The 26,241-nt window shown below is 33.4% G+C and overlaps 1 protein-coding gene across 4 annotated transcripts in view; it reads right to left on the bottom strand.

Annotated features, from left to right (window-relative positions):
* The window catches only part of Dmd (dystrophin), a 1,920,150-nt gene that overhangs the window by 1,195,963 nt on the left and 697,946 nt on the right, over positions 1 to 26,241 (bottom strand). For all 4 annotated transcript variants that reach the window (XM_036174407.1, XM_036174408.1, XM_036174405.1 and 1 more), the window contains 3 exons: positions 24,465 to 24,602; positions 21,584 to 21,736; positions 20,546 to 20,728 (listed from right to left, as the gene is read on the bottom strand). In XM_036174407.1, coding sequence (XP_036030300.1) covers positions 20,546 to 20,728; positions 21,584 to 21,736; positions 24,465 to 24,602 — 474 coding nt within the window. The remainder of the gene's footprint in view (positions 1 to 20,545; positions 20,729 to 21,583; positions 21,737 to 24,464; positions 24,603 to 26,241) is intronic.

The raw sequence follows: 26,241 nt of genomic DNA, 5'->3' as shown, positions 1-26,241 counted from the left end.
ATTTTCCCACTAATATATTTTATATCAGTGTACAGGTCATCAAATATCTTTACAGTCATTAAAGAAAATCATTTTTCCTCTTACAACAATTATACTCAATTCTTTCTTAGAGTTTTTGGTGCTTAATGAGGTCTTGGGCTTAATGTACTCCACATTAAAGACCTGAGTTTTTTATGTGTTTCTCCTGAGTTATCTTGTTCTGTCAGTGTTCCAGGAAATAATTATCACTGCAGTTTTATAATATAAAAATGTAAGTGAGGATTACAATTTAAGCATCTACTGATTTACAAGAGAATTTACAAGATTTAATTCTAAGAAAACTTATTCATATGATCCACTTTGGATTACATATATTGAAGCAGAAATTAATTGAGGTATTAGGTATATACTTTGCTTCCAAATTCTATTTGAAAATTCAGTGTAATATATTGTTTATCCATAAACCAAGTTATTTTTACTCCTCAAAGGTTCCCAGAATACTGATTTACTGTGCTTACATTTTGTATCTGCCCAAATTACTTTTTTGAAAGAACACTGAGTAAAATGATGAATGTTTTGACTTTTTGTACTCTACAAAAAATGCTATTTTAAGTATTTGTCATTATGTCTATTTGCAAAGGAATTTATGAATATTAACATAAAGGCATTATATTTGCCCAATTTTTAAACTCCTATTTTTTTTCAATTTGGATAAAGCATAGAAAAATAAATTACACTTGTCTCAAGTTCAATTAACTTAGTTTTTGTGTTTTCTTGCATATAATGCTATTGCAAGTTGACTATATCATTGGAAAAAAAACCAACTTCATTGATATCCAAATGGAATTTATAAATAAGAAATTACCATGTTGCTACATTGATTCTTTGTAGTTATTTTCAAAATATGTTATAAATGTGTTGGGATACTCTAATTTTACTCTCTTTGCATACTGTTTGTCTTGTATCTGTTCCTGTTATGAGATAAAGAAAAGTTCCAATTTCATTGCAGTGAATTACTCTTGTGTGATGCATACTGCCCAAATTTTCATAAAAATGAGATGTAATATTGGGTTTGAGCTTTCCCTTCCTCATTCAAGTTTGTAGCATTAAATCTTGGAATAGTTCACTTTCATCTGAATTCATTTCTCCATATTGATCATGTGCTAACATAGTATGCTATGGGCCAATAAAAACCTTACAAAAATTCAGAGAGCTGCACATTGTTTCCATCCTTTACTTGTTATAGCAATTAGCACTATAAAAACAATAGTGATAAAATGAAAGAAAACATCTCTATATGATTCACTTTAACATCTTTAAAACTGTAGGAAGCCTTAAGTCCAAATAAACACATTTCTTACTAATGTAGTTCTGTGAAAAGCTCCAATGCTTTGTTGTTTATTCTTTATTGACTACTGAAATCTTCCAATCATGCTAGAATAGCATTTGGGCATCACTGACAAAAGAAGATAGAATAAGTAACTTAAAACTATAAGGAATTTGACAGACAACAGAATGATGCCATTCATTCATTTATTTTGCATCAAACTTGCTATGGGTGTGACTGAATATTGAGCAGACAGTACTTAAGAAGAGAAACAAGGCCCATGTTTCTAGGGGAACATACTACTTTTTTTCTGAAAATAGATGTTGAATTAAACCAACCTAGAGTGGGAGAACAAGGAAAGAGATACCATGATAAATGAAGACCCATGGGAATAGGAAGAAGCAGCATGCTAGAAAGGTCCCCAGAAATCCACAAAGATACCTCCACTATAGACTACTGGCAATGGTCAAGAGAGTGCCTGAGCTGACCTGTTCTGGTGATCAGATGGCTGAACACCCTCACTGTCATGATAGAACTCTCATCCAGTGTTTGATGGAAGCAGATGCAGAGATCCATGGCTGAGCTGCAGGTGGAGCTCTGGGAGTCCAATCAGTGACAGAGAGGAGGGGTTGTATGACCAAGAGATGTTGAGAACATGGTTGGAGGAATAACAGGGACAAATAGCCAAACTAGTGGAAACACATGAACTGTGAACCAATAGCTGAGGAGCCCCCAACTGGATCAGGCCCTCTGGATAACTGATTAGAAGGTCCCCAGGTAGTGGGAATGGGACCTGTCCTTGGTGCATGAGCTTGCTTTTTGGAGCCTAGGGCCTATGCTGAGACACTTTACTCAGCCTTGGTGCAAGGAGGAGGAGACCGAATCTGCCTCAACTGAATCTACCAGGCTGGGCTGAATCCCCAAGGGAGACCTTGCCTTGGAGGAGGTGGGAATGGGGGTTGGATTGGGGGAAAGGTTAGGAGTTAGGAGGTGGGAGGATAGTGGAATCTGTGGCTGATATGTAAAATTAAATTAATTATAAAATATAAATATTTATTAAACAAGAAAAAAAACTAAAAAAAAGTTATCATTGTACCAATACAATAAATTATCTCTCAATCATCATCAGAAAGGTTCTGTTTGCAGTCCCTAATGATCAGCACAGAGACAAACAATAGCTGATATGCAGAAAATAGGAGACCACAGAATATTCAATGCTAAAGAGAACATATGTATTATATGCCCTTCTTCCCCTGTTCCAGTAATTATTGTGGAAGCTGGACATAAAATGTGTAAGAACACCAGATGGTGGGAGACCACAAAGAATCAGTGTTTTCTGGACATAGCAGGGCAGCTACACATATGAATTCACAGTGGTCCCAGCATACAGTTGTTGGACACAAAATGCCATCATTAGCTGAAGAGCTACTGGCAGTTCTTAGCTTCTGGAAGAAAAAGGGTCAGTTTTCTCTAATAGTATAGCTCTTATATAAGTCAACCATACTCTAGACGAAGACTGCATATACATGAATACTTGGACAGCACAAATTAGCCATGATTGAAAACAAACAAACAAAAACACACAAACAAAAACCGAACAAAATAATACCAAAAAAAAAAAAAAAAACAGAAAAATTGTTTACCAAAACAAAGTTTGGTGGAAATCAGAGTTGACTGAGGAAGAGTTGAGGTAAGGAGTATGACTTTGATTAAAACATGCACAAATTCTTAATGAATAAATCAAAATATATTAAGAAAAAAAAGAGGGTGGAATTTGGTGTGGTACCATGCACCTATAATCCCAGCATTCCAGAGGCAGCAGCAAAAGGATTGCCCACAGTTTAAGGATACCCTGGTCTATACAACAAGTTTCCAGCCATCTAGACTTACACAGCAAGATCCTGTCTCAAACAAAGAACAAGCAAAACCCAGAGAGTGTTGGAATGAAAAGAACACTAATCACATAGGAGTAATCCCAAGACTTGACAACTCAGCTATATGAAATTAAAAGTCTTCTGGGCAGCAAGAGAAACAATAAATGAATGGAAAAACAACTGAAAGAATAAGAGAAAATCTGCCAACTAAAATTAGAATATGACCCATCTATTATACTCCCAGGAATATACTCAAAGCAATTTGACTTCTCTCACAAAAACACTTGGATAACTTTGTTTGTTGTGGCACTAGACAATAACAGAGAAGTAAAATTTGCTATGTGCCCACAAAAGATGAATAAAAAAAATGTGGTCTATATATGTAATGATGTTATTCTGCCATACAAATATGAAATCTATAGAAAATAGATGTAAGTGATACATGGGAAATCATCATGTTAAGCTTTATATACAGATTCTAGATTCTAATAGTCTTTTTCTCTCTCTCTCTCTCATTTGTTGTGTGTGAGACAGAGACAGAGACAGAGAGGAGAGATGAAATTAGAAAGTATCATGGTGGTAAAAACAAATCTCACATAGAAGAAAAAGGACAATGGAATAAAAGTACCATGAAGCATTTAGTAGCTATCACAAGAGTGAGGAAGAACAGCAACATGAAAGGAGGACCTACTGAGGAGAGTGAGGAATATCAAAATTATAAATAAATACATAGAAAAAATAATGCGACCCATTTGTCTGTGTCCTTATTTAACAAAACTAATTTCTCATTTTAAAGAATGGGAAAGACTAACAGTGTAGCTGATAATATCAACATTTCATGTATGTGTGTTATTAGATTCTAGTTATTTAGTGATCTAGTTATTTTGAATGATCTATGATGCAGAAAATAATTCTAAACATTGGTGAGTAATTGAAGCTTTACAATGGAGACATTCTATTAGTTAAAAAGGAGTATTATGAAAACATTTTCATGGCTATCTTGGCAGCTTATCTTAAATTTTATTCTAGCATTAAGTATTGATGTATTACTATACAACATTTAATAATGGCATTGCATTTTCAATTAATTTAAATAAATAAGTTATTCTTATAAAGATATAAACATTGGGTTTTCATATATTTCATGCTCTTGTATTAAAAATTACCTGCATTGTTATAGTTATCATGTTTATGATTGTTTTCATTCTAATTTAAGAATTTTAAAAGTTATTTATGATTATTGCATATGACATTACATTTAAGAATTCAATCAGCTTAGGTTCTCATTTAATTACCTTTTAAATATCTGTCTGTTACTTAATGGATATGGTCCTCATCACAAAAGATAAAAAAAAAAGGATTTTCTACAAAATCGTGTTATATAATGGTCTATCTGTGAACAAGTGCATTTGGATTACTACTAACAAAATCTTATAAACATTTTATGATAAGAGTCATTGGCTCATGGAGGAGCAGAAGAATTTTGAGATAATTTAGCAAACTTGAAAGTATTATAATCCTGTTTTGACAGCAAAAGTGAAAGTAGGAAATGTTATGTACGTACTTGGATACATTTTACTCATCTCTTCTCAGAATAAATTGCATACAATGAAAATCTTAAGTAACCATTGACAAATCAGAATGACTCCCAGATGGTATGAGCAATTTAATTATATTTAACCATTTGTTTCAGGCATGCTAAGAAGAATATTTCCAATCCTGTTACAAAAGACATTTGAGCACCCTCCCAGCTGCTGTTCCATATTTACAAAGGAAATTTAGATTGGAGAAAATTGCACTTTTTATTGTTGTTTTGCAAATGGAGGTCAAATTGCTGAGCATAAATTCTTGTTCTTTTTTCCATCTTCATTGTGTGAATTAGATTTATCAAATATCACGTCTTTTGTATGATTGCTGTGGATGGGGCAATGCTATTTTATGTTTTGTGTTGTCTAGGCATATAACAGACACTGGACAAATGTTTGCTGAAGAAAAGGAATACCAAACCAGTGTATTCAAAATAAAACTTGGAATTATTTGCAGCCATCTAACAAGTGTATGCAATTCCAATATCAGAGCATCTTCAACTTTGTTGAAAGTGTCTCTTTAAAACATAGCATAAAATTGAAACATAAAAGTCAAAGGTACCACTAATATGTAATAGCAAGAAAAATCATTTGATAAATTATAATTAAAATTGTGTCTTCTTCAAGTTGGAATCCTTGCTCTTACATTTTTTGGAACTCAGGTAAATTACTGAAACTTATTGTCATTTTTAGAATGCTGTTGTAGATATGTATAAGAAAGATATATCGATAGGCCTCATATCGCCAAATGACTGATATTTTAGGTAATAAGATAACAGATAATTACAATAATTTCTATTTTACTAAAGAAATAACATTTTACTTAATAATCTTATTTGTAAAAAAAATATAGCTTCTATTTAGGTCTATGACATGCAGTAAATATTGTGGCTTATAGTATTCTAATTTCAGTGATAATCAGAATGTGATGATATCAAAGTGAATTATATTTTATCTTGTCCAAAAAATATACTAAAATTATAAATATATAATTGTATCAGACTTAATTTTGATTGACATGTTCTAGAAAACTGTATGATTCACACTTTTAATCATCAGTATTTCATCACAATATATTCATTTTTACTTGATAACACAATCTGACAATCTATTACTATAAGAGAGGTAACAATATTTTTACTAATGTTTATATATGTTTCACAAAATAGTATGATGACTGCAGTTCATTGTCAAAACATTAATTCATGGAATTACCATATAGAAAATTATAAACCTAACTTAGCCATAGTCTACTACAAAATAACTTTGTATAGTTTGACACATTTATTATAATTTTTTGTTTATTGTGTGATTGAGAGCCAGCCATTTATAAATCCTATGTGTATAAAATAACAAGTTTCTTTTAACGTGCAAGGATATTTGATTATAATTACATCCAATTTCATACATAGTAACATATTTGGGCTAGAGAGAGTCAGGAAACCAAAAGCCCTATGCTAATATAACTACTTAGAACTCCTAATAAATTCAGTTAATATTCTCATGATTCAGGTAATTGCTTGAATTAACCATTTTATCTACAAAGTTTATATATATATATATATATATATATATATATATATATATTTCAGAGATTTTTATAGTCTACATATGTCATATCACCTTGCAAAATTATTAACATACACTGTGAATATATAACATTTTGATCCTTACAAACTCTTATCACGGGATTTTATTAATAAACTCATGAATTATATATATGTATGTTCTGTATTGATTCATCATTTTTCTTCTAGAACACAGAGCTGCAGAACTATTTTGTATTTTTGGATCTATCTTCCTTTGCAGAGAGATAATTATTTTTAAAGGCTACATATTGTTAGTCCATACTGAAGAAAAAATAAAGTGAAAACATTTGTGAAGTATTAATATGGAGGTAAGAGCTGCATAGTGTAGTGATGACGGAGGAGCAGGAGAGAAAGGGAGATAGAGAGATGGAGATTGGTTGAGAACATTTCTGAGTAAGAGAGAAATGGAAGCAACCACAGAAATAAATTTGGGCAGTGCTTTAGGCAAAGAAAACATGTAATGTCAGATATATTGAAGTTACAGAGATAACATCAACCAGAGAAGAATAAAGCAATATTATGATAATATTAGAGAGTTAAGCAGTGACATAGCCAGGTATTACTAGCCTTTGTAATTTATGGAAGCACTTCGAATTTCACTTTAAAATAAGTGAGAACCAATTGAAAGGTTTTGATTTGACATATATGATGTATATTTTCAAATCATAGCCCTGTTTATATTGATAACAGGTAAAGAAAATGGGTGAAGATTTTTGCTTGAAAATTCAATTAAGTTGGTAAGGCAGCCCATGGAAGAATAATGGTCTTGATTTTTAAAATGTAGTGGTTCTGGCTTATAGATAGTTATAAAATAATGAAAACATCAAGACATATATAACAAAGATAAAAAGCAGAAAATATCCAAGGACTGATCATAGAAGTATTTCACCCTTAAAGAAGAAAGGGTGTGTCTATGATCAATAGTGATTAAAAAGAAACAGATGGGCAATAGAATAGGCCAACTCCTAACAATAACCTTCTCAGGCAAGTCATGTGCCACCATTACCCAGAATGTTAATTTCCTTATGTTTGATGTATTTATAAATGAGTTAATTGTATGCAAAATATAGTTCTTTGCAGCCTTTTCTGTTTATCTCATTTGTTATATTTTTCTCTGCTACCTAAAAGTTCCACCTCTGGTTACTTTGTTGTTTAAAGCAAAACTTCCATGTCCATTCAATGAGATTCTTATGTTCGTTAATTCACTTCTCATTGAAAAAGTTTATTTCAGTCCTTTGTGTGTTTTTATATGCGTACTTTTTTAAAGTCGCATATATGTGTGTGCACACATGTTCTTGTAGAGGCAAGAGGCTAACCACTGCTGTTCTTCCTCAAATGGCATGGTTCTAGTTTTTTAAAACTGTCTCTTTCACTAAATAGGATTTTCAGGCTGGTCATGGAGCCTAAGAGATCCAATTACCTTTTGTAGGATCGCAAATTCATGTCACAACATCTGGATTTTTCTCTTGGTTTTGAGGATCAACCTCAGTTCCTCATGCTTGTGCAACAAACACCTTAGACTGAGCGATCTGTCCACCCTTCAAACTTTTACTTCAAAGAGTTTCCTTAAACGTTAAATTTAATGTTCATAAGTATTTTATTTGTATATTATTATTTCACCAATTTCTAGTTTATACCAAAGCTCTAAATCAGCTGGAATTTTCATTTTATTTATTCCTAAATCTGTATGTCTTTACATAACCACCTAAAAAAGCTGTATGTTTCAGAATTGATTATTTTTACCATAATGGACTTATATTTAGTTTACATGCTTTAGGTTTGCTCAGTTTCTCATTTGGAGTACTAGAACTCTTAACGATTTTAGGAAATTCTAAACAGTTGCCATCTCAAATATTGCTTTTCTTCCTATGTGAGTAGTATTTCTCTATTCTCCTTTGTATTATGAAAGCAGTTCCTACCTAAGATGGTAAACTTAGGCATAAACTTAGGTTTTATTTCCATCTCTACAATGTATCTTGCACAAAGCCATGTATGATTCTTGTCGTTAACTGTCCCAAAATGTTTTCATAGCCATTATGTTCAGTATCACAGATTATTTATTTATGCTTCTCTTTGGGAAAATGGGTTTCATCTGAGATCATATTTATCCAGAATTCCCATGCTTAGAAAAATGAGGGGTGAGAAAATCAGTCATTATACTGTGCTCTTAGAAATGCATTCTAGCTTCACATATATCTCTTTCCTTAACATTCACTCAAGTATCAAGCTACATAAATAGAGGCATAAGCAAAAAGTATTATAGAAATGGCCACAAACATTATCATCATCAAAATCGAGTAAAAGTAGACTTATACAATCTTAACATATGTAATTTCTCTCTTAACCTTTGTGATATGTTAATTACAATATTTAATCTGAGAGGATGAAAATTCTATAAACAACTAACTCCTGTGTCAATAATTTCCTTGGCAACTATTATTAGTCTTTTATATTCACAACTTCATTTACTGAAGACAATTCTGTGTCTAAGTAAGAACACTTTATTTTCCAAGGATGTTGCATTGGCAGCTGATAGCATTTTTTTTTTTTACTTCAACGTGAATACAAAAATATATGTGATAATTATGTAAAGAAAATGCTTCCCCTTTTTATTCTCAATAGTAATTTCTTTTCAGTATATAGTAGAAGATGGAATATAAAAATTGTGCTTTGTGAATAATATGAAATCTAGGGTCAGACATTGTCTTACAAAAGGTATTTGAAAAGGACTATGTAACTAATTTTCTTATATATTTCTCTTTAACTTTAAGAACATCACAACCAAAAGATGCATAAAGATAACTTGATGATTTCCCCACAATATTTTTTTTAAGGAACAGTAGTTGATGCCATCAAACATGAATCCTACCAGCAATCTCAAATGGCATTTTCACTTTCTACTGAACCTGATCAAATGTGATGGCCTATTGAATCTATCCCTCTAATACAAGTTAAGGCGATCTGGACCAGAGGTGAGTGCCTGGGGTTAGAGTCAGAGAGGCAACTGCCCCTGGGTCCCACCCCTGGGCACCAGCCATCCCGGGAGGACCTGCCCGAGTTGGCCCCAGTTTCTAGCCAATCGATGGGCCCTGCAGGAAGGCTCCCCTTTCTTAAGAGTGCAGGCAGACACTGCAGTCTCCACACCATGCCCCCATACCCATTTGTCCCAGATCCCAGCCACTTCCTGAGACTCAGAGACCAGCCCCTAGCTCCCATCCACCCTGGAACTCCCATGTGGACAAGAGAGGCCCTAGCTACCATCAGCACCAGAACTACCATCTGGACAAGAGCTTCCATCCTGTCCCAGAACTCCCATCTGGACAAGAGGAGCTCCCATCTGGACAAGATAAGGAGACCCCAGGGACTTCCTGAGACTCAGAGTCTAGCGCCCCAGCTCCTATCCGGCCAGCACTCTCATCTGGACCAGAGCTCCTATGTGGCCCAGAGCTTCCATCTGGACCAGAGAGACGCTCCCTAAATCTGTCAGCTCTGAATGGACCAAGTACAATGATGAGACCAAGAACGAATCCATGAGGAGATGAGCAGGCATCAAGGCAGAAGTACATACAACAAAATAAAGAGCAATACAGAATCACCAGAACCTAGCCCTTCTCCAACAGCTAGACCTGAACATCACGGAATGGAAGAAGAAGAAAAAAACAACCTTATAAATAACATCATGAAGAGGGTAGAAGCTTATATAGAAGAAATCAAAAATAAAGTAGAGGAACAGACAAACAAAAATGGGAAGAATGCTATAAAAAACTAGAGAAAAGGACAATTAAAGCAGAAGGAAACAATAAGTCCCTGAAAGAAAATCATGAAAAGGCAAGGGAAACAGTCCAAGACCTGAAGAGGGAAATAGAAAAAATGAAGAAGACACTAGCAGAAGGAATGCTGGAAATAGAAAATTTGAGTAAACAATCAGGAACTTCAGATGCAAGTATAATCAACAGAATGCAAGAGATGGGAGAGAGGATCTCTGGTGTTGAAGATATGTTAGAAGAAGTAGATTCATCAGTCAAAGAAAACACTAAAACCAACAAAGTCATGACCCAAAATGTCCAAGAAATTTGGGACACCATGAAGAGACCAAACCTATGAATAATAGGGATAGAGGAAGGAGAAGAATACCAACTCCAAGGCACAGAAAATATATTTAACAAGATCATAGAAGAAAAATTTCCAAACTTAAAGAACGAAATGCCTATGAAGATATAAGAAGCCTATAGAACACCAAACAGACTAGACCCCCAAAAATGTCCCCTTGCCACATAATAATTAAACAACTAAACCTACAGATTAAAGAAAGAATTTTGAGGGCAGCAAAGGAAAAAGGCCAAGTGACTTATAAAGGCAAAAAAATCAGAGTAACACCCGATTTCTCAATGGAGACTTCAAAAGCCAGAAGGATCTGGACAGATATAATGCAGACACTAAGAGACCATGGATACCAGCCTAGATGAATATACCCAGCAAAACGTTCAATCATCATAGATGGAGTGAACAAGACCTTTCAAGAGAAAACAAGATTTAAACAATACTTATACACAAACTCAGCCCTACAGAAAGCACTAGAAGGAAAATTCCAACTTAAGGAAGGAAGATACACCCATGAAAACACAGGCAATAGAAAACACCACAGGAGTAAACCCCAAAGAAGAGAAGTACAAACACACTACCACCAACAAATAAAAATAATAACAGGAATGAACAATCACTGGTCATTAATATCCCTTAATATCAATGGACTTAATTCCCCTATAAAAAGCACAGACTAACAGAATGGATATGAAAACAGAGCCCATCTTTCTGCTGCATACAAGAAACACATCTCAAATTCAAAGACAGACACCTCCTAAGAATAAAAGACTGGGAAAAGACTTTCCAATCAAATGCTCTTAAGAAGCAAGCTGGTGTAGCCATCTTAATATCCATCTTAATATCCAGCAAAATAGACTTCAAACTAAAATCAATCAAAAGAGATGATGAAGGACATTACATATTCATCACAGGAAAGATCCACCAAGATGAAGTCTCAATTTTGAACATTTATGCCCCAAACACAAAGGTACCCACATATATAAAAGAAACATTACTAAAGCTTAAATCACATATAAAACCCCACACATTAATAGTGGGAGACTTCAAGACCCTACTTTCACCTCTGGACTGATCGGCCAAATTGAAACTTAGCAAAGAAATAATGGTCTTAACTGATGTTATGGCTCAAATGAACTTAATCGATATCTACAGAACATTCCACCCAAACAAAAAAGAATATATCTTCTTCTCAGCACCCCATGGAACCTTCTCTAAAATCGACCACATACTTGGCCACAAAGCAAATCTCAACAGATACAAAACAATTGGAAAAACCTCCTGTGTTCTATCAGACCACCATGGTTTAAAGGTAGATTTCAACAACAACAACAAAAACAAAACAAAACAAAAAAAACCTACAGAAATCCTACAATCTCATGGAAACTGAATAATGCTCAATTGAATCACCAATTGGTTAAGGGAGAAATAAAGAAAGAAATTAAAGATTTCCTAGAGATCAATGAAAATGAATAGACCACATACCAAAACTTATGGGATACTATGAAAGCAGTGCTAAGAGGGAAATTCATAGCACTAAATGCCCACATAAAGAAGCTGGAGAAATCTCACGCTAGTGACTTGACAGCACACATGAAAGCCCTTGAATAGGCAGAAGCAAAGTCTCCCAGGAGGAACAGATGCCAGGAAATTATCAAATTGAGATCTGAAATCAATGAAATAGAAATAAAGAGAACAATACAAAGGATTAATGAAACAAAGAGTTGGTTCTTTGAGAAGATCAACAAGATAGACAAGCCCTTATCCAAACTAACCAAAAGACAGAGAGAGAGCATCCAAATTAACAGAATCAGAAATGAAAAGGGGGACATAACAATAGACAATGAGGAAATCCAGAGAATCATCAGGTCATACTTCAAAAACCTCTACTACACAAAACTGGAAAATCTAAAAGAAATGGATAATTTTCTGGATAGGTACCACATATCTAAGTTAAATAAAGACCAGATAAACCATTTAAATTGTCCAATAACCCCTAAGGAAATAGAATCAGTCATTAAAAGTCTCCCAACCAAAAAAAGCCCAGGACCAAATGGTTTCACTGCAGAATTCTACCAGATCTTCAAAGAAGACTTAATACCAATACTCTTTAAATTGTTCCACACAATGGAAGCAGAAGGAATATTACCAAACTCCTTCTATGAGGCTACAATTACTCTAATACCTAAACCAAACAAAGATGCAACAAAGAAAGAGAACTACAGACTGATCTCCCTCATAAACATTGATGCAAAAATACTCAATAAAATACTGGCAAACAGATTCCAAGAACACATCAAAACAATTATCCACCATTATCATGTAGGCTTCATCCCAGGGATGCAAGCATGGTTCAAAATACAAAAGTCCATCAATGTAATACTCCATATAAACAAACTCAAGGAAAACAAAAACATGGTCATCTCACTAGATGCAGAAAAGGCATTTGACAAAATCCAACACCCCTTCATGATAAAGGTCTTGGAGTGATCAGGAATATAGGGACCATACCTAAACATAATAAAGGCAATCTACAGCAAGCCAACAGCAAATATCAAATTGAATGGCGAGAAACTCACAGCAATACCACTAAACTCAGGAACAAGGCAAGGCTGTTCCTAATCCCCATACTTATTCAATATAGTACTTGAAGTTCTAGCCAGAGCTATAAGACAACATAAAGAGATTAAGGGGATACAAATTGGAAAGAAAGAAGTCAAGCTTTCCCTACTTGCAGATGACATGATATTATACATGAGTAACCCCAAAATTTCAACCAAGGAACTGATATAGCTAATAAAAACCTTCAGCAACATAGTAGGATACAAGATCAACTCAAAAATCAGTAGCCCTCCTATATACAATAGACAAACAGGCTGAGAAGGACATCAGAGATTACATCACACTTTACAATAGCCACAAATGATATAAAATACCTTGGGGTTACTCTAACTAAGCATGTGAAGGACCTATATGACAAGAACTTTAAGTCCCTGAACTAAGAAATTGAAGAAGATGTCAGAAAATGGAAAGATCTCCCATGCTCATGGATAGGCAGGATTAACATAATAAAAATGGCGATCTTACCAAAAGCAATCTACAGATTCAACACAATCCCAATCAAATTACCAACACAATTCTTCACAGATCTGGAAAGAATAATACTCAACTTCATATGGAAAAACAAAAAACCCAGGATAGCCAAAAGAATCCTATACAATAAAACAACCTTTGTAGGCATCACAATCCCTGACCTCATGCTCTACTATAGAGCTACCATAATAAAAACAGCTTGGTACTGGCATAAAAACCGACATGTGGACCAATGGAATCGAATTGAAGACCCTGACATTAACTCGCACACCTATGAACACATAAGTTTTGAAAAAGAAACCAAAAATGTACAATGGAAAAAAGAAAGCATCTTCAACAAATGGTGGTGGCATAACTGGATGTCAACGTGTAGAAGGCTGCAAATAGATCCATATCTGTTACCGTGCACAAAACTTTAGTTCAAGTGGATCAAAGACCTCAACATAAATCCAGTTACCCTGAACCTGATAGAAGAGAAAGTAGGAAGTACTCTTGAATGCATTAGGACAAGAGATCACTTTCTAAATATAACACCAGTAGCACAGACACTGAGAGAAACAATCAATCAATGGGACCTCTTGAAACTGAGAAGCTTTTGTAGAGCAAAGGACACGGTCAACAAAACAAAGCAACAGCCTATAGAATGGGAAAAGGTCTTCACCAACCCGACATCTGACAGAGAACTGATATCCAGAATATGTAAAGAATTCCAGAAATTAGACATCAAAATGCCCAACAGACCAATTAAGAAATGGGCTATAGAAATAAACAGAATTCTCCAGAGGAAGTTCAAATGGCTGAAAGACATTTAAGGAATTGCTCAACATCCCTAATTATCCAGGAAATGCAAATCAAAATGACTCTGAGATACCACCTTACACCTTTCAGAATGGCTAAGATCAAAAACACAGAAGACAGCTTATGCTGGAGAAGATGTGGAGCAAGGGGAACTCTCCTCCACTGCTGGTGGGAATGCAAGCTTGTACAGCCACTTTGGAAATCAATTTGGTGCCTCCTTAGAAATTTGGGAATCAATCTCCCCCAAGACCTAGCTGTAGCACTCTTGGGCATATTCCCAAGGAATGCTCAATCATACCACAAAGGCATTTGCTCAGCTATGTTCATATCAGCATTGATTGTAATAGCCAGAACCTGGAAACAACCTAGATGCCCTTCAACTGAAGAATAGATAAAGAAAATATGGTACATATACACAATGTAGTACTGCTCTGCAGAGAAAAACAATGATATCATGAGGTTTTCAGGCAAATAGATGAATCTAGAAAAAATCATCCTGAGTGAGGTAACCCAGACTCAGAAGAACAAACATGGTATGTACTCACTCATAAGAGGATAGTAGATGTAAAACAAAGATGATTAGACTGCTACACAACTCCAAGGAGGCTACTTAGAAAACGGGACCCTAGGAGAGACATAATGGATCACCCAATGACAGAGAAATGGATGAGATCTACATGAAAAACCTGGATGACAAGTAAGGGCAAGGTTTGAGGGAAAGAAAGCTTAGGGGAGCAGGAGATCCCAGCTGGATCAAGAACAGAAAGGGAGAACAAGGAATAACAGACCATGATAAATGAAGACCACATGAGAACAGGAATAGGCAGAGTGCTCAAGAGGTCCCCTTAAATCCACAATGATACATCCTCTGTAGACTGCTGGCAATGGACGAGAGAAAGCCTGATCAGACCTAGTCTGGTGATCAGATGGCCAAACACCCTAACTGTCATGCTGGAACTCTCATCCAATAACTGATGGAAGTGGATCCAGAGATCCTCAGCCAGGCCCCAGGTGGAGCTCCAAGCATCCAATTTTCGAGAAAGAGGAGGGACTCTAAGAGCATGAATTGTTGAGACCAAGATTGGAAAAAGCACAGGAACAAATAGCCAAACCAATGGAAGCACATGAATTATGAACCAAAGGCTGTGGAGCCCCCAGCTGGAGGAGGCCCTCTGGATAAGTGAGACAAATGAATATCTTGAACTGTTTGGGATGCACCCAGGCAGTGTGACTGTGACCTGTCCTTACTGTATGAGCTGGCTGTTTGGAACCTTGGGTTTACACAGGGACACTTTTCTCAGTCTGGAAGGAGGGGACTGGACCTGCTTGTAGTGAATCCACCAGGTTTAAATGAATCCCCAGGGGAGTCTTGGCCCTGGAGGAGATGGGAATAGAAGGGAGAGGATGGGGAAAAGGTGGGGGTGGAGGCGGGAGCGGGGGAGGACAGGGGAACTCATGCCTGGTGTGTAAAATTAAAACACAAATATAATAATAACAAAAAATGTTAAGGCACTCTAATGTTAGATATTCTGAGACATTCTAGAATATGGACAATTTGCTTAATTCCTCCAAATATTTGAATATATATCTTTACTGCTTTCACGTTTAGAAAGCATTGATTCATTTGATGTCTTCTGTCTTTTAGTTGCGATTTTGCATAATTTCAGTAGCAACTGAAACAATATTGAGAATATCAAAATAATCAAACTAGGTTTTTGAAAAAAATAGAAAATACTATTTAAAAAAATTTAATTCCTAGGTTAATAGAAAAATGTCCACAGTATAAATGTATTTCATTTTTCAATGTTACTTAAGGAATAATCTCATATTCTGTTTCCTCTGGCATTTAAAGTGAATAATGTAAAACATTAATTTTCACCATTTTTTTTAGGAATATGTGTTTTGGAAATACATACTGTCAATTTTGTAAAAATGTCTTCTGAATACTCTCATATAATAAAAGCTTTCCTTTATGATATATTTTTGTAACCCAGTTCATATTCACTCTTTACAACCATAGTGTTAGATTCAAGGGTCAATAGTATCCCCTCTTCCAGAGTACTGGTCATAAAAGTGTTCTTTGAGCATCAGTCTCCATATCCCATTTTGGATTTAAAAAGTATTTTTTAAGCCGAAACTATTAACAGAAATGGTACAGATAGTACGTCAAAGTCTTAGTATTTGTTGTTCCTAAATGAAAAGGGAACAAAATAAGCAGGCATGTATGCACATTTATAGATTTAAAAGAGTTCACCAAAAAAAACTAAATAAATAAAACATCTTAGATTCTGGAATGGAAAATAAATGATTGTATTTCAGTATTGAAGAGAGTCATTTAAGTGAGTATAGCAGCAGCACAATACCAGAAACGGAGATAAAGCTTCTGTAATTGAGGACAAACAGTAGAGTTCATAGGATTTTGTTGAAAGTGTAAGAGACTATAGGGGCTTAGCATCAATGTTTATCTTATAAGGAATACATTAGCCTTACAACAAAGAATATAGTGCTCTTCTAAGACACTGAAAGCAGGGATTGGAGGTTGTTGAAATAAACCAGGTGATAGATGATGAGTTTTAAACTAGAATTTCTGTAATGCAGATAGCAACGAATGATCTGATGAAAGGTAAAGGTAAATTTGAACAGGCTTTAAAATTAACTTTATGAAATGAGATAAAAAAGAATCATGGAATCATGTTGTCTACGTTTTAGACTTAAATGAAGGATGGTGTGATTTCCTAACATCTGGTGAGTTTTGTGGGCACCAGTTAATGTAGATGGTAATCTGGGAGACAATTATTCTACATGATGCTATATTGTGTTTGAGAAACCTCCAAGGCATGAAAGATAAGAAACTAAATTTGATGTTTGGGTATTTAAATATTTTAATAATGATATCATATACCTGAAATTTGATATCAAGATTCCCATGGAAACTAGAGTTATTTTTGAAAAGAGAATTTACTTTTTTAAATTGTTCTTCTTCAACTAAATAGCTGCTTGTATGTTTCTTTTATTGGACAGGCCATGCAATGCATTATACTTGCATATTTACTCTAAAGGTGCACTACACTTTTTGTATCTGCAAACATGAATGGTATTAATTCATAAGAGCACATGGATACAACATATATGACACAATGTAAATGTCTCATATTTTTATTATTTCATGTAGGATTTAGTAAAATGGCTTCTACATTCACACAATACTCTTTCTTTCCAGCATTTATCAGAATTTTAGTATCAAAAAATTTTTTGCTGTTCTTACTTTAATAGGGAAGATAAATTAACAACATTGAATATCTTATTCTACTTTAGGTTCATTTTCTTATTCACAAAAGAATTGTGTTTCTAATTCCTTTATTCAAAAGTTAATACATAAATATTTTTGTTTTCTATACATAACACTAGTAGCACCTCTGAACGTCTTGCCTCTAGCATTTTGAAGCTCATCTAATATCTATTGTATTCAATATCTATTGTTGATGTAAAGTCTTCTGTGGGTATTGTTAGTCTGCAACTACTGTGGTACATTCTTGATCATTTTAATATTATAGTTTTATTCAAGACTAGATAGGTATGGACTCACTGTTGTTTTTCTGCTGTAGTATAGTTTTATCCAGTGTGAAAAGTCATGTAAACTGAAATCAATTCAAAAGTATAAAATGCCACTTAATTACATAAAATATTGTCTTTTTCTCATGTTCTCCAATTTTACACTCTGGATCCCTTCTGATGCATACCACAGGATACTTTTTATTCTAGTTTCCAGGTCTTCTAGAATTTTCAGCAAAAATTTCCTTAGTACTTTCTAATTTGTAAATATATTCTTACTAAAATAGATACATAGTTTTCTGCTATGGAGCTTTTAAAGCCTTTAAATTTTTTAAGTTACTCTTTATCTTCATAAAGGAGACAAAAATTCAATAAAAACTTTATCAGAAAATTTGTGTAGACTCATACCCTTCATTGATTGAGTCAAAGGATTAGTCTGAAATTTCTGCTAATACTGTTTGACACCATAGAAAATTACTTGCCCATAGATTTTTATCTAACTTTCAATGTGTATTGATCACAATAGATTAGGTAAGGTTATTGTTCCCATCTTTAAAAAAAAAATAGCCCATAGCCTAATTATCTTAATCGCTCAAAAGGCACTGCTCCAAAATATGTGTTTGTGTTTGTGTGTGCATGCATGCATGTGTGTGTGTGTGTGTGTGTGTGTGTGTGTGTGTGTGTAATGGTATATGTACCATTTATAACTTATAAACAGAAGTAGAGAAAATGGATTACATAAGCTAATTCCATAAGCTAAGCATTTTTTTATAAATGTTCTATTAAATAAAAAAAAATTATTCTACTAGGACATAGGGAAGTAGTTCCAAAGGGAAAAAAAAAACTTGCCTTGCAAGGATGATGACTAGGATTTGAGTTCAAGCACCAGGACCATACATATTATATTGTATTATATTATATATTATTGTATATTATTATTAAAATTATTAATTATCATTATTAGAGGCATCATTGTATACTTTTGGACTCTAAGTACTGAGGAGACAAGAGGATGGGTTCTTGGGTCCCCTGGTAGACCAATAAGCCTAGTCAACTTGTTGAATTCCAGGCTAATTAAAAAACCAGTCTCCTCTTACCAATAATTGGAATCTGAAGAACAGCTGGCTGGAACCTGAAAAACAACACCTGAAACTGTCTTCATACTTTGAATTCCACCTGCACTCACACACATACACATAAAACCACACCTGCACATGAACCCACACACACATGAACATGTACACTTCCACAAACACAGAAATTATCCTACCCTAATTTATATGTTGCCTGATATTTTAAGTTTTAGTGATTTATGCAATATCATGCTTATAATATTAAATATAAAAGCTCAGAGACTTCAATGTTCAGTCAGCTAAACTTAAGATAAAATAGTTGCAGTATTTTCATTTTTTGTTTTTAATTTTTATTTTTTGAAGCAGATTCACTGACCTCCTGGATCTGCTATAGACCTCATAACTGCAATGATTACAGGCATACATCATCGTGGCTGGCTATTATTTCTTAAAACATTATTTTTCAAATTGTTTACAATAGTTAGCTGCAATTAAAGTTAAGATTATTGAATTTCATAAAAACTGTATGCTTACAAATTTTCTTAAAAATATAAAAAGAAGTCACAATAAAATGACATGAATTGTCCCATACAGAACCATAAAATACTTATTTTAATTTTTTAAGGCATGTTACATATACACTGTAATAAACTGAATTAATAATATCACAGAAGAAATATCATCTTTTAATTGAATCCCATTCAGTTTTTAGTTACACAATGCAAAATGGTCATTTTTCTCAGACATTTATATCCTGGATTTGCGATGCATACTTTTCTGGAAATGCAGATGGTGGTCATTCTTCTTTACCTTCTAAGAACTTGAGTAAGGAACAAAAGTGTATTTGCCAAAAAGTCTCTGTGTTTCTATCCTATTACAAATAATCAAGAATGATTATACAATTCTGAATTGCCTTTTCAAAAAGTGTATCAGAATCATTCCATCCTGTTGTTTCAAAGGACTCTCCTTTCCTTTTGGTTTCTAATACTTTAGTGATGGTATTTGTATCTGATCTTCCATCAAATATCAACTTATAATGAGCCATCCAGTTCATCTAATCAGCACTGGACCTACTAAGTGCCTAATCCAAGAGTAAAGACTGTAGTAGAATTCTTTAAGTCAATGAGAGGAACTTATGTAGGGTCAAGATAACATATTTCACAAAATATTTATTATTCACCATGTATACAGTAAGAAAGTAAAATTAGCATGGGATGATCTCAGGAAAGCAATGCATATTTCTGAATTAGACAGTGAAGTAAATAAATGTATGAGAAATTGACAAATTCACATTGCCAATGTTATGAAAAATGATGCAGAAAATGAAATTAAGATGTAGATATTGTCTTTTTCATTTTGAATAAGGGGCCTTTTCCTATCACTTGTCCTTTTGTCTTTAATCATGAAAATTAAGCTTTTGAATTACAGAAGCCTAAAGTGAGGGGAACTACTCACTTTTAGAATGCACAATAAAAGTTTGTTATTGAGCCCAGATTTTTGGTGTTGTTAGTAGGCTTCTGTTAATAGAGTATTAGTTGCAAACACATATGTGGGTTTGCCAGGAACAACTCACAATTTGTGCAAAGTTGAGTCTTCGAAACTGAGCAAAATTGCTCTCAATTTCTCGCCAACGCTTGCTGAGCTCGATTTGAGTTGGCTCCACTGCCATTGCGGCCCCATTCTCAGACAGGCCCTCAGCTTGCCTGCGCACTGCATTCAGCTCCTCTTTCTTCTTCTGCAATTCACGATCAATTTCCTATTGAGCAAAATCAATACAGGGCCCAGGGCAGTTAGCTAACCACAGCAACCGACCTACAAGCAGCAAATATTTCTCTCAGGAATTTCATAGGCTGTTGTTCCTTTTATAATTTTCATAGTTTATAAATAATGGAAGGTGTCACTCTCATCCTCACTCAGTAAGCCAAATATAATTTTAAGTATCATTTGGATGCTCAGTTTAAGATATTCTAATTAAATTATTAAATGTTAGTTAACATTTTGTTTCTTTTTAATTGTTTTGGTGCTTTGAGAATTGATCCAAATTGGAGTCATTGCTCACTTATTTACTAGGGATAATCCATATAGAATATAATTTAGAGGGTAAGTGACTACAACTTTTATTTTAAAGGTTTTAGGAACTCAACAGAGAATGAAGCAAACTAAAAAGTGTAAAATAATAACAGAAAAACACCTTTGGACAATTTGCAAATAAATCTATAGAGATTTGACAGTGATATGAAAAGATGTTCTGATGAAATGAATGTGCTAACATGAGAAAGAAGTCGTCCATGTACCGATAAGTCATTAGTTCATCTGGAACAAAGATACACAGAGTCAATTACAATTTTACCAGAAAACACATGACAGTTAATAATTCATTTCACATTGTAGAAAAGTAAAATATTTTATTCATTCAACATTATGTCAGTTCAATAACACTCAGTACAATACAGTTACTGAAACAAAACACAATACAAAGAAATACATCAAAGCACAGAGTAAGCTAATAGAGAATACCAGAACACATTTTATACATGATCATTGTAGGGTATGTTAAAGTAGTGAGTTTCTAGCAGCAAAATCTAGTATTGCCATTCTAAAACAACTTTACCTTTATTTTCCTTTCATCTCTGGGTTCAGGTAGGCTGGCTAATTTTTTTTCAATGTCATCCAAGCATTTCAGGAGGTCATCAGCCTGCCTCTTGTACTGATACCATTGGTGAGAAATTTCTAGGGCCTTTTTTCTTCTTTGAGACCTCAAATCCTGTTCATGATGCAGATATTATTAAAATATCAATATATGTGCATAATATACTCCTTGCTGCAGTTATTTATGAATACTATATTGAGTCCATTATCTTTTTAATTGTTTTGTAAAAATCACATTTAAATACAGAGCATAGATATAAATTACTAAATTATGTATTTGTGCATTAGATCTATGTTCAGAAGCTAAGAAACATGAATAACACAAAATTTTTTCTTTGAATATTCAAACTTGCTTACAAGTCTTAATTATCTAAGGAAATGGTTACATAGTACATTTGAAACAGTTTCATATATGAATACAATGGACATAACTAGATAGCTCCAAAAGCATTGAGTTGTATTTCAATTTTAAAATACTTAAAATTCTAAAATGCATATGTTCAGTTTGAGGTTTATTAACAAAAATTAACACTATATAGACAAACTATATACATTCATTGTTTTAGAAATGTATTTATAGTTAGGTCATTAATATTGTTGCTTTAAAATGTAGTTATTTTGGAAACTGAAGAAATGGCTCAGTATTTTAGAATATTGGAGGACCCAGGTTTGACTCCTAGTACCCATATGGCTGCTCACAACCATCTGTAACTCCAGTCCCAGGGAATCTGATACCATCTTCTGGCCTCTGCAGGCACTTCATACACATGGTGCAAAGAAAAACATACAGGAGAAAATACCCATATACATAAATTTAAAAATCAAGATAATAATTTTAATTCAATATTATAGTTAAAGTTGTTCCATGTTATATATGTAGAAATTTAACTATTCTTTATGGAGCTATGATCATATATAAAATTGAGAAATTAATATCAGAAAACACTTCTTTTTCTTTAAATTCATGCTTAGCCAATATTGTCTTATTATACTAGATCATATTCACAGTATAAAAATAATTTCTATTCCAAAAAGACTGAATAGTTTCAATCAACTTGGTGATATAAACAAATAACCTCAACAAATCATTAAAGGAGAAAGTAATTGGCTCATAGAAGTATACTCAAAATTTTCTGAAATCAATAGAATTAGCTAAAACTCCAGTTTGTACCCCATAGAAATGTAATAGTTCTATGTACAGATTTCATTTCTTCAAAGAGGTAGCAATTGGGTTTTATATCCAAGTTAATATGAATTAAAAAATACCAATGAAGAACTTAAAGTTTCTTCGCTTTGGAAACTTCTAATCTCTTTAAAAATATTTTGTAATAATAGTTAACCTTGGCAGGTTAACTCCATATCTGTATTTGTTGTAAGTTGGTTTGGCAAACAAAGTTGATTTTTATTAACTACTTGTGGCTTGAAGATTTATAATTTACTGTAGTTTGTACTTTGTATGTCATTTTTAAACCCCATATAAAGGTAATAAATGCCTTCAAAGAGTCTAATGGAATTCTGCTCCCCCAAATGATATACCAAGATCCAATCCTGGCACTTATTGAACTGTAACTTATTCATGATACAATGTATATATGTGCATAAAGGAATGATGGTTATAAATCTGGTAGTCCTTTGATTTCCTTAGAAAGAGGCAATGTGTAATATAGAATATTATTTATAAAAAATATGTATTTGTTAGATGTATGGAAGATGGCTTAGATACTGATGACCCATAGCATACATATCCTTGTGTGACTAATCTATAAACTTCTGAAAGCTTTTGTCACAGAAGAGTGTGAATTACACAGGTTTCTGATTTTCTGGCCACATTATGCTTTGCTCTTGCATTCCCCTCAAGTAAGAGGGCTTTTCTATTTACTATATTTACCAGCAGTTACCTTTAGAACACCTGCTGGCCAATTAGACTTTCCTTGTTGATTCCTTGCAGGCACAATACTGGGTAATTACATTCTCAGCAGTGTTTATTTGGTTACAATAGGGGAAAAGATTGTACCCACTTATTTGCATATAGAAAGCAGACTCCATCCACCTAGTAGGGGAATGTGACTATATAGACATATAGGTCTAAAGCAATGATTCACAATGAAAAACATTACAATTAACAGCATTAGAAAATAAGCCATGAAGGAAAATAGGGAATTTTGAAATCATATACAAAAGTAAAGTTTCACAGAAGGTTTAGAATATCTAGTTCTATCTCAAGGACTGCCTAGACAGCATTAGAGAAAAACGAACAGTTCATTCTGTTCTTCCTGCACAATACAGATGGGTTACAAGGATACTTGAGTGCAGATATTATTTTTTCAAGTGCATTACGAACATTTTTGAGGGTTCCTATATAAATGAAATTAGGCTCTTGTAGATGTCTACTTTTACAAAGTATCTGTTATAAACACAGTCAAGTTTATTTTTTTTTAATGAGGAAATTCTAGACCCTATTAAACAGTTTACCAAAATACTTGACCTATTGTAAAGAAACAACAACAGTGGAGGAAATATCAACTGATTATTCTGGCAAGCATGACAAAAACAAAACTAGCTAATAGGAATAAAGGGTAATAGAAAACAAATTTATAAACACTGTGAATGATACTTTTAGAGAGCTTTCAATATTACTAAGAAAATAAACAAAACAAAGTTTATGTCACATATCTCTGAAAACTGGTAGCACAAAAAAAATCGTAAATAAAGCACACGTATTCAAAGGGAAACTAATTTTCTGGTAACTAAAATTCTTAAGTAGATTTTATTTATGTACATGGTATTTTACCCTATATATACAAAACCCCAGACAAAGCATATTATAATTTGAGCTCTAATACCTTGAGAGCATTATGTTTTTCCTGTAACAGCTGCTGTTTAATCTTTATTTCCTCTCGCTTTCTCTCATCAGTGATTCTTTGTTGTAAGTTGTCTCCTCTTTGCAACAATTCATTTACAGTACCCTCATTGTCTTCACTCTGATTAAAAACAACAAGTACAGTCTTCAATTGGGTTTTTACAAAGCTGTACATGGTTAACAGAGATAATCAAATGTATTTAAATACACACAAAATCCAATTTAAAATTTTTAGGAGATGTTATCATAAAATATGATGCTTATATTTCTTTTACAATTAGATAGAAAACAGTTCCTGTATATCTCTTCTGAAGACAGATTTTGAATACAAAGATGGAGAGTAAGGCACTTTCTGTCAGAGAAGTCATGATTTTCTGGAAAAACATTCCTTCAGATTTTATTTTTATTACAGTTAAACAAATTTAAAATGAATTAGGAAATAAATTAATCTTCTCACTTCCAATGTTAACTGATCTATAACTATATGGCAAATTTTACATATTAATCTATGTTTTATATTTAAACCTAAACGCTCAAATTTAGAATACAGAGCATTAATAAAAATGATCGGGAAATTTGCCACATATGTATAATAGTTAATTTCTAAAATGACACATAATTATGCTAAACTTAAGCAAATAAAGTAATACAATGAGTATGCATTTAAATAAATTAAAAAATTTTCAATTGTCATTTTGTTTTGTTCTCTAAGAACCATAGTTTAATTCCATTTACTAAATATTTGAAAAAATAAACATAAAAATAAAATACTATGACACGTTTACATTTGTGCATCTGTTGTTTCTTGTTACTCAACTCCAAATACGAAAAATATTTACTACAAAGACATAGCATGCAATGGTACACTAATGATAAATGACACACAAACTTCAAAAGATATATTTCTATATATACATTTATATTATTATGTATGGTAATAAATGTAATATATGAAAATATATGTTTAAATTTCAAAATACAATGCTGTGTTTAAAGGAAATGGGATTTTCTTTACAATTGTCTATTAATAGTCTAATGTGTATATATATGTATATTTTATATATGTATATATATTACAGATTATATATCATCTATAATAGAATGTTTTAATATGCCTTTTGAGACTGTGAAGAATTTCCCATGGCTGAGGAAAGAAAACATTAATAAAACTAATTTATTTCCCTAAGTGAGTAGTCTATGGCAGGGCAGTTAGTAAGGCAGAGAAGTAGCAACACTTTTTGACTTCTTCACCCTGGAATTTCTTCTTTGACATGAAGGAGAGGTAGCTGGATCTCAGAATTTCGGGAAGTTTCTTCCTGTCTTTCTTTCCATGAGCTGAGATGTAAAGGTCACTAAACTTCTTATGTAAGGAGTACTGATTCAGACAACTCCAAGAAGACAGAAGTACTATGAGTAGAGGCTGACTTTTCCCAAAACTTTACATTATTTAGCAAGTAAAAATTATATATTGCCTTCTAATGTTGTTTTCAAGCATTTAGATGTCTCTAGCATATATGTATATATGAAAATCTCTAGTGTGGTACATGTAACAGCAGTGAAAGAGGGGAAAGAACATGCAAAAATGTAAAGTGCATGTAGCATAATCACACTCAGTGAATAGTGATGTGATGTAGAAATAGTCAAGCCAGAGAGAAATATAAGAGATATTTTGAAATTAATAGGAACTGGAAGAAGATGGTCTGAGTTTATGTTCAGGCCACATGAATATATCTTTTTACTCCCGTTGACTAAGCAATAAG

Source organism: Onychomys torridus, chromosome X, assembly GCF_903995425.1.
Source record: "Onychomys torridus chromosome X, mOncTor1.1, whole genome shotgun sequence".
NCBI lineage: Eukaryota > Metazoa > Chordata > Mammalia > Rodentia > Cricetidae > Onychomys > Onychomys torridus.
Note: the sequence above shows the minus strand (reverse complement) of the source record. Positions and strands in the feature narration are given on the sequence as shown.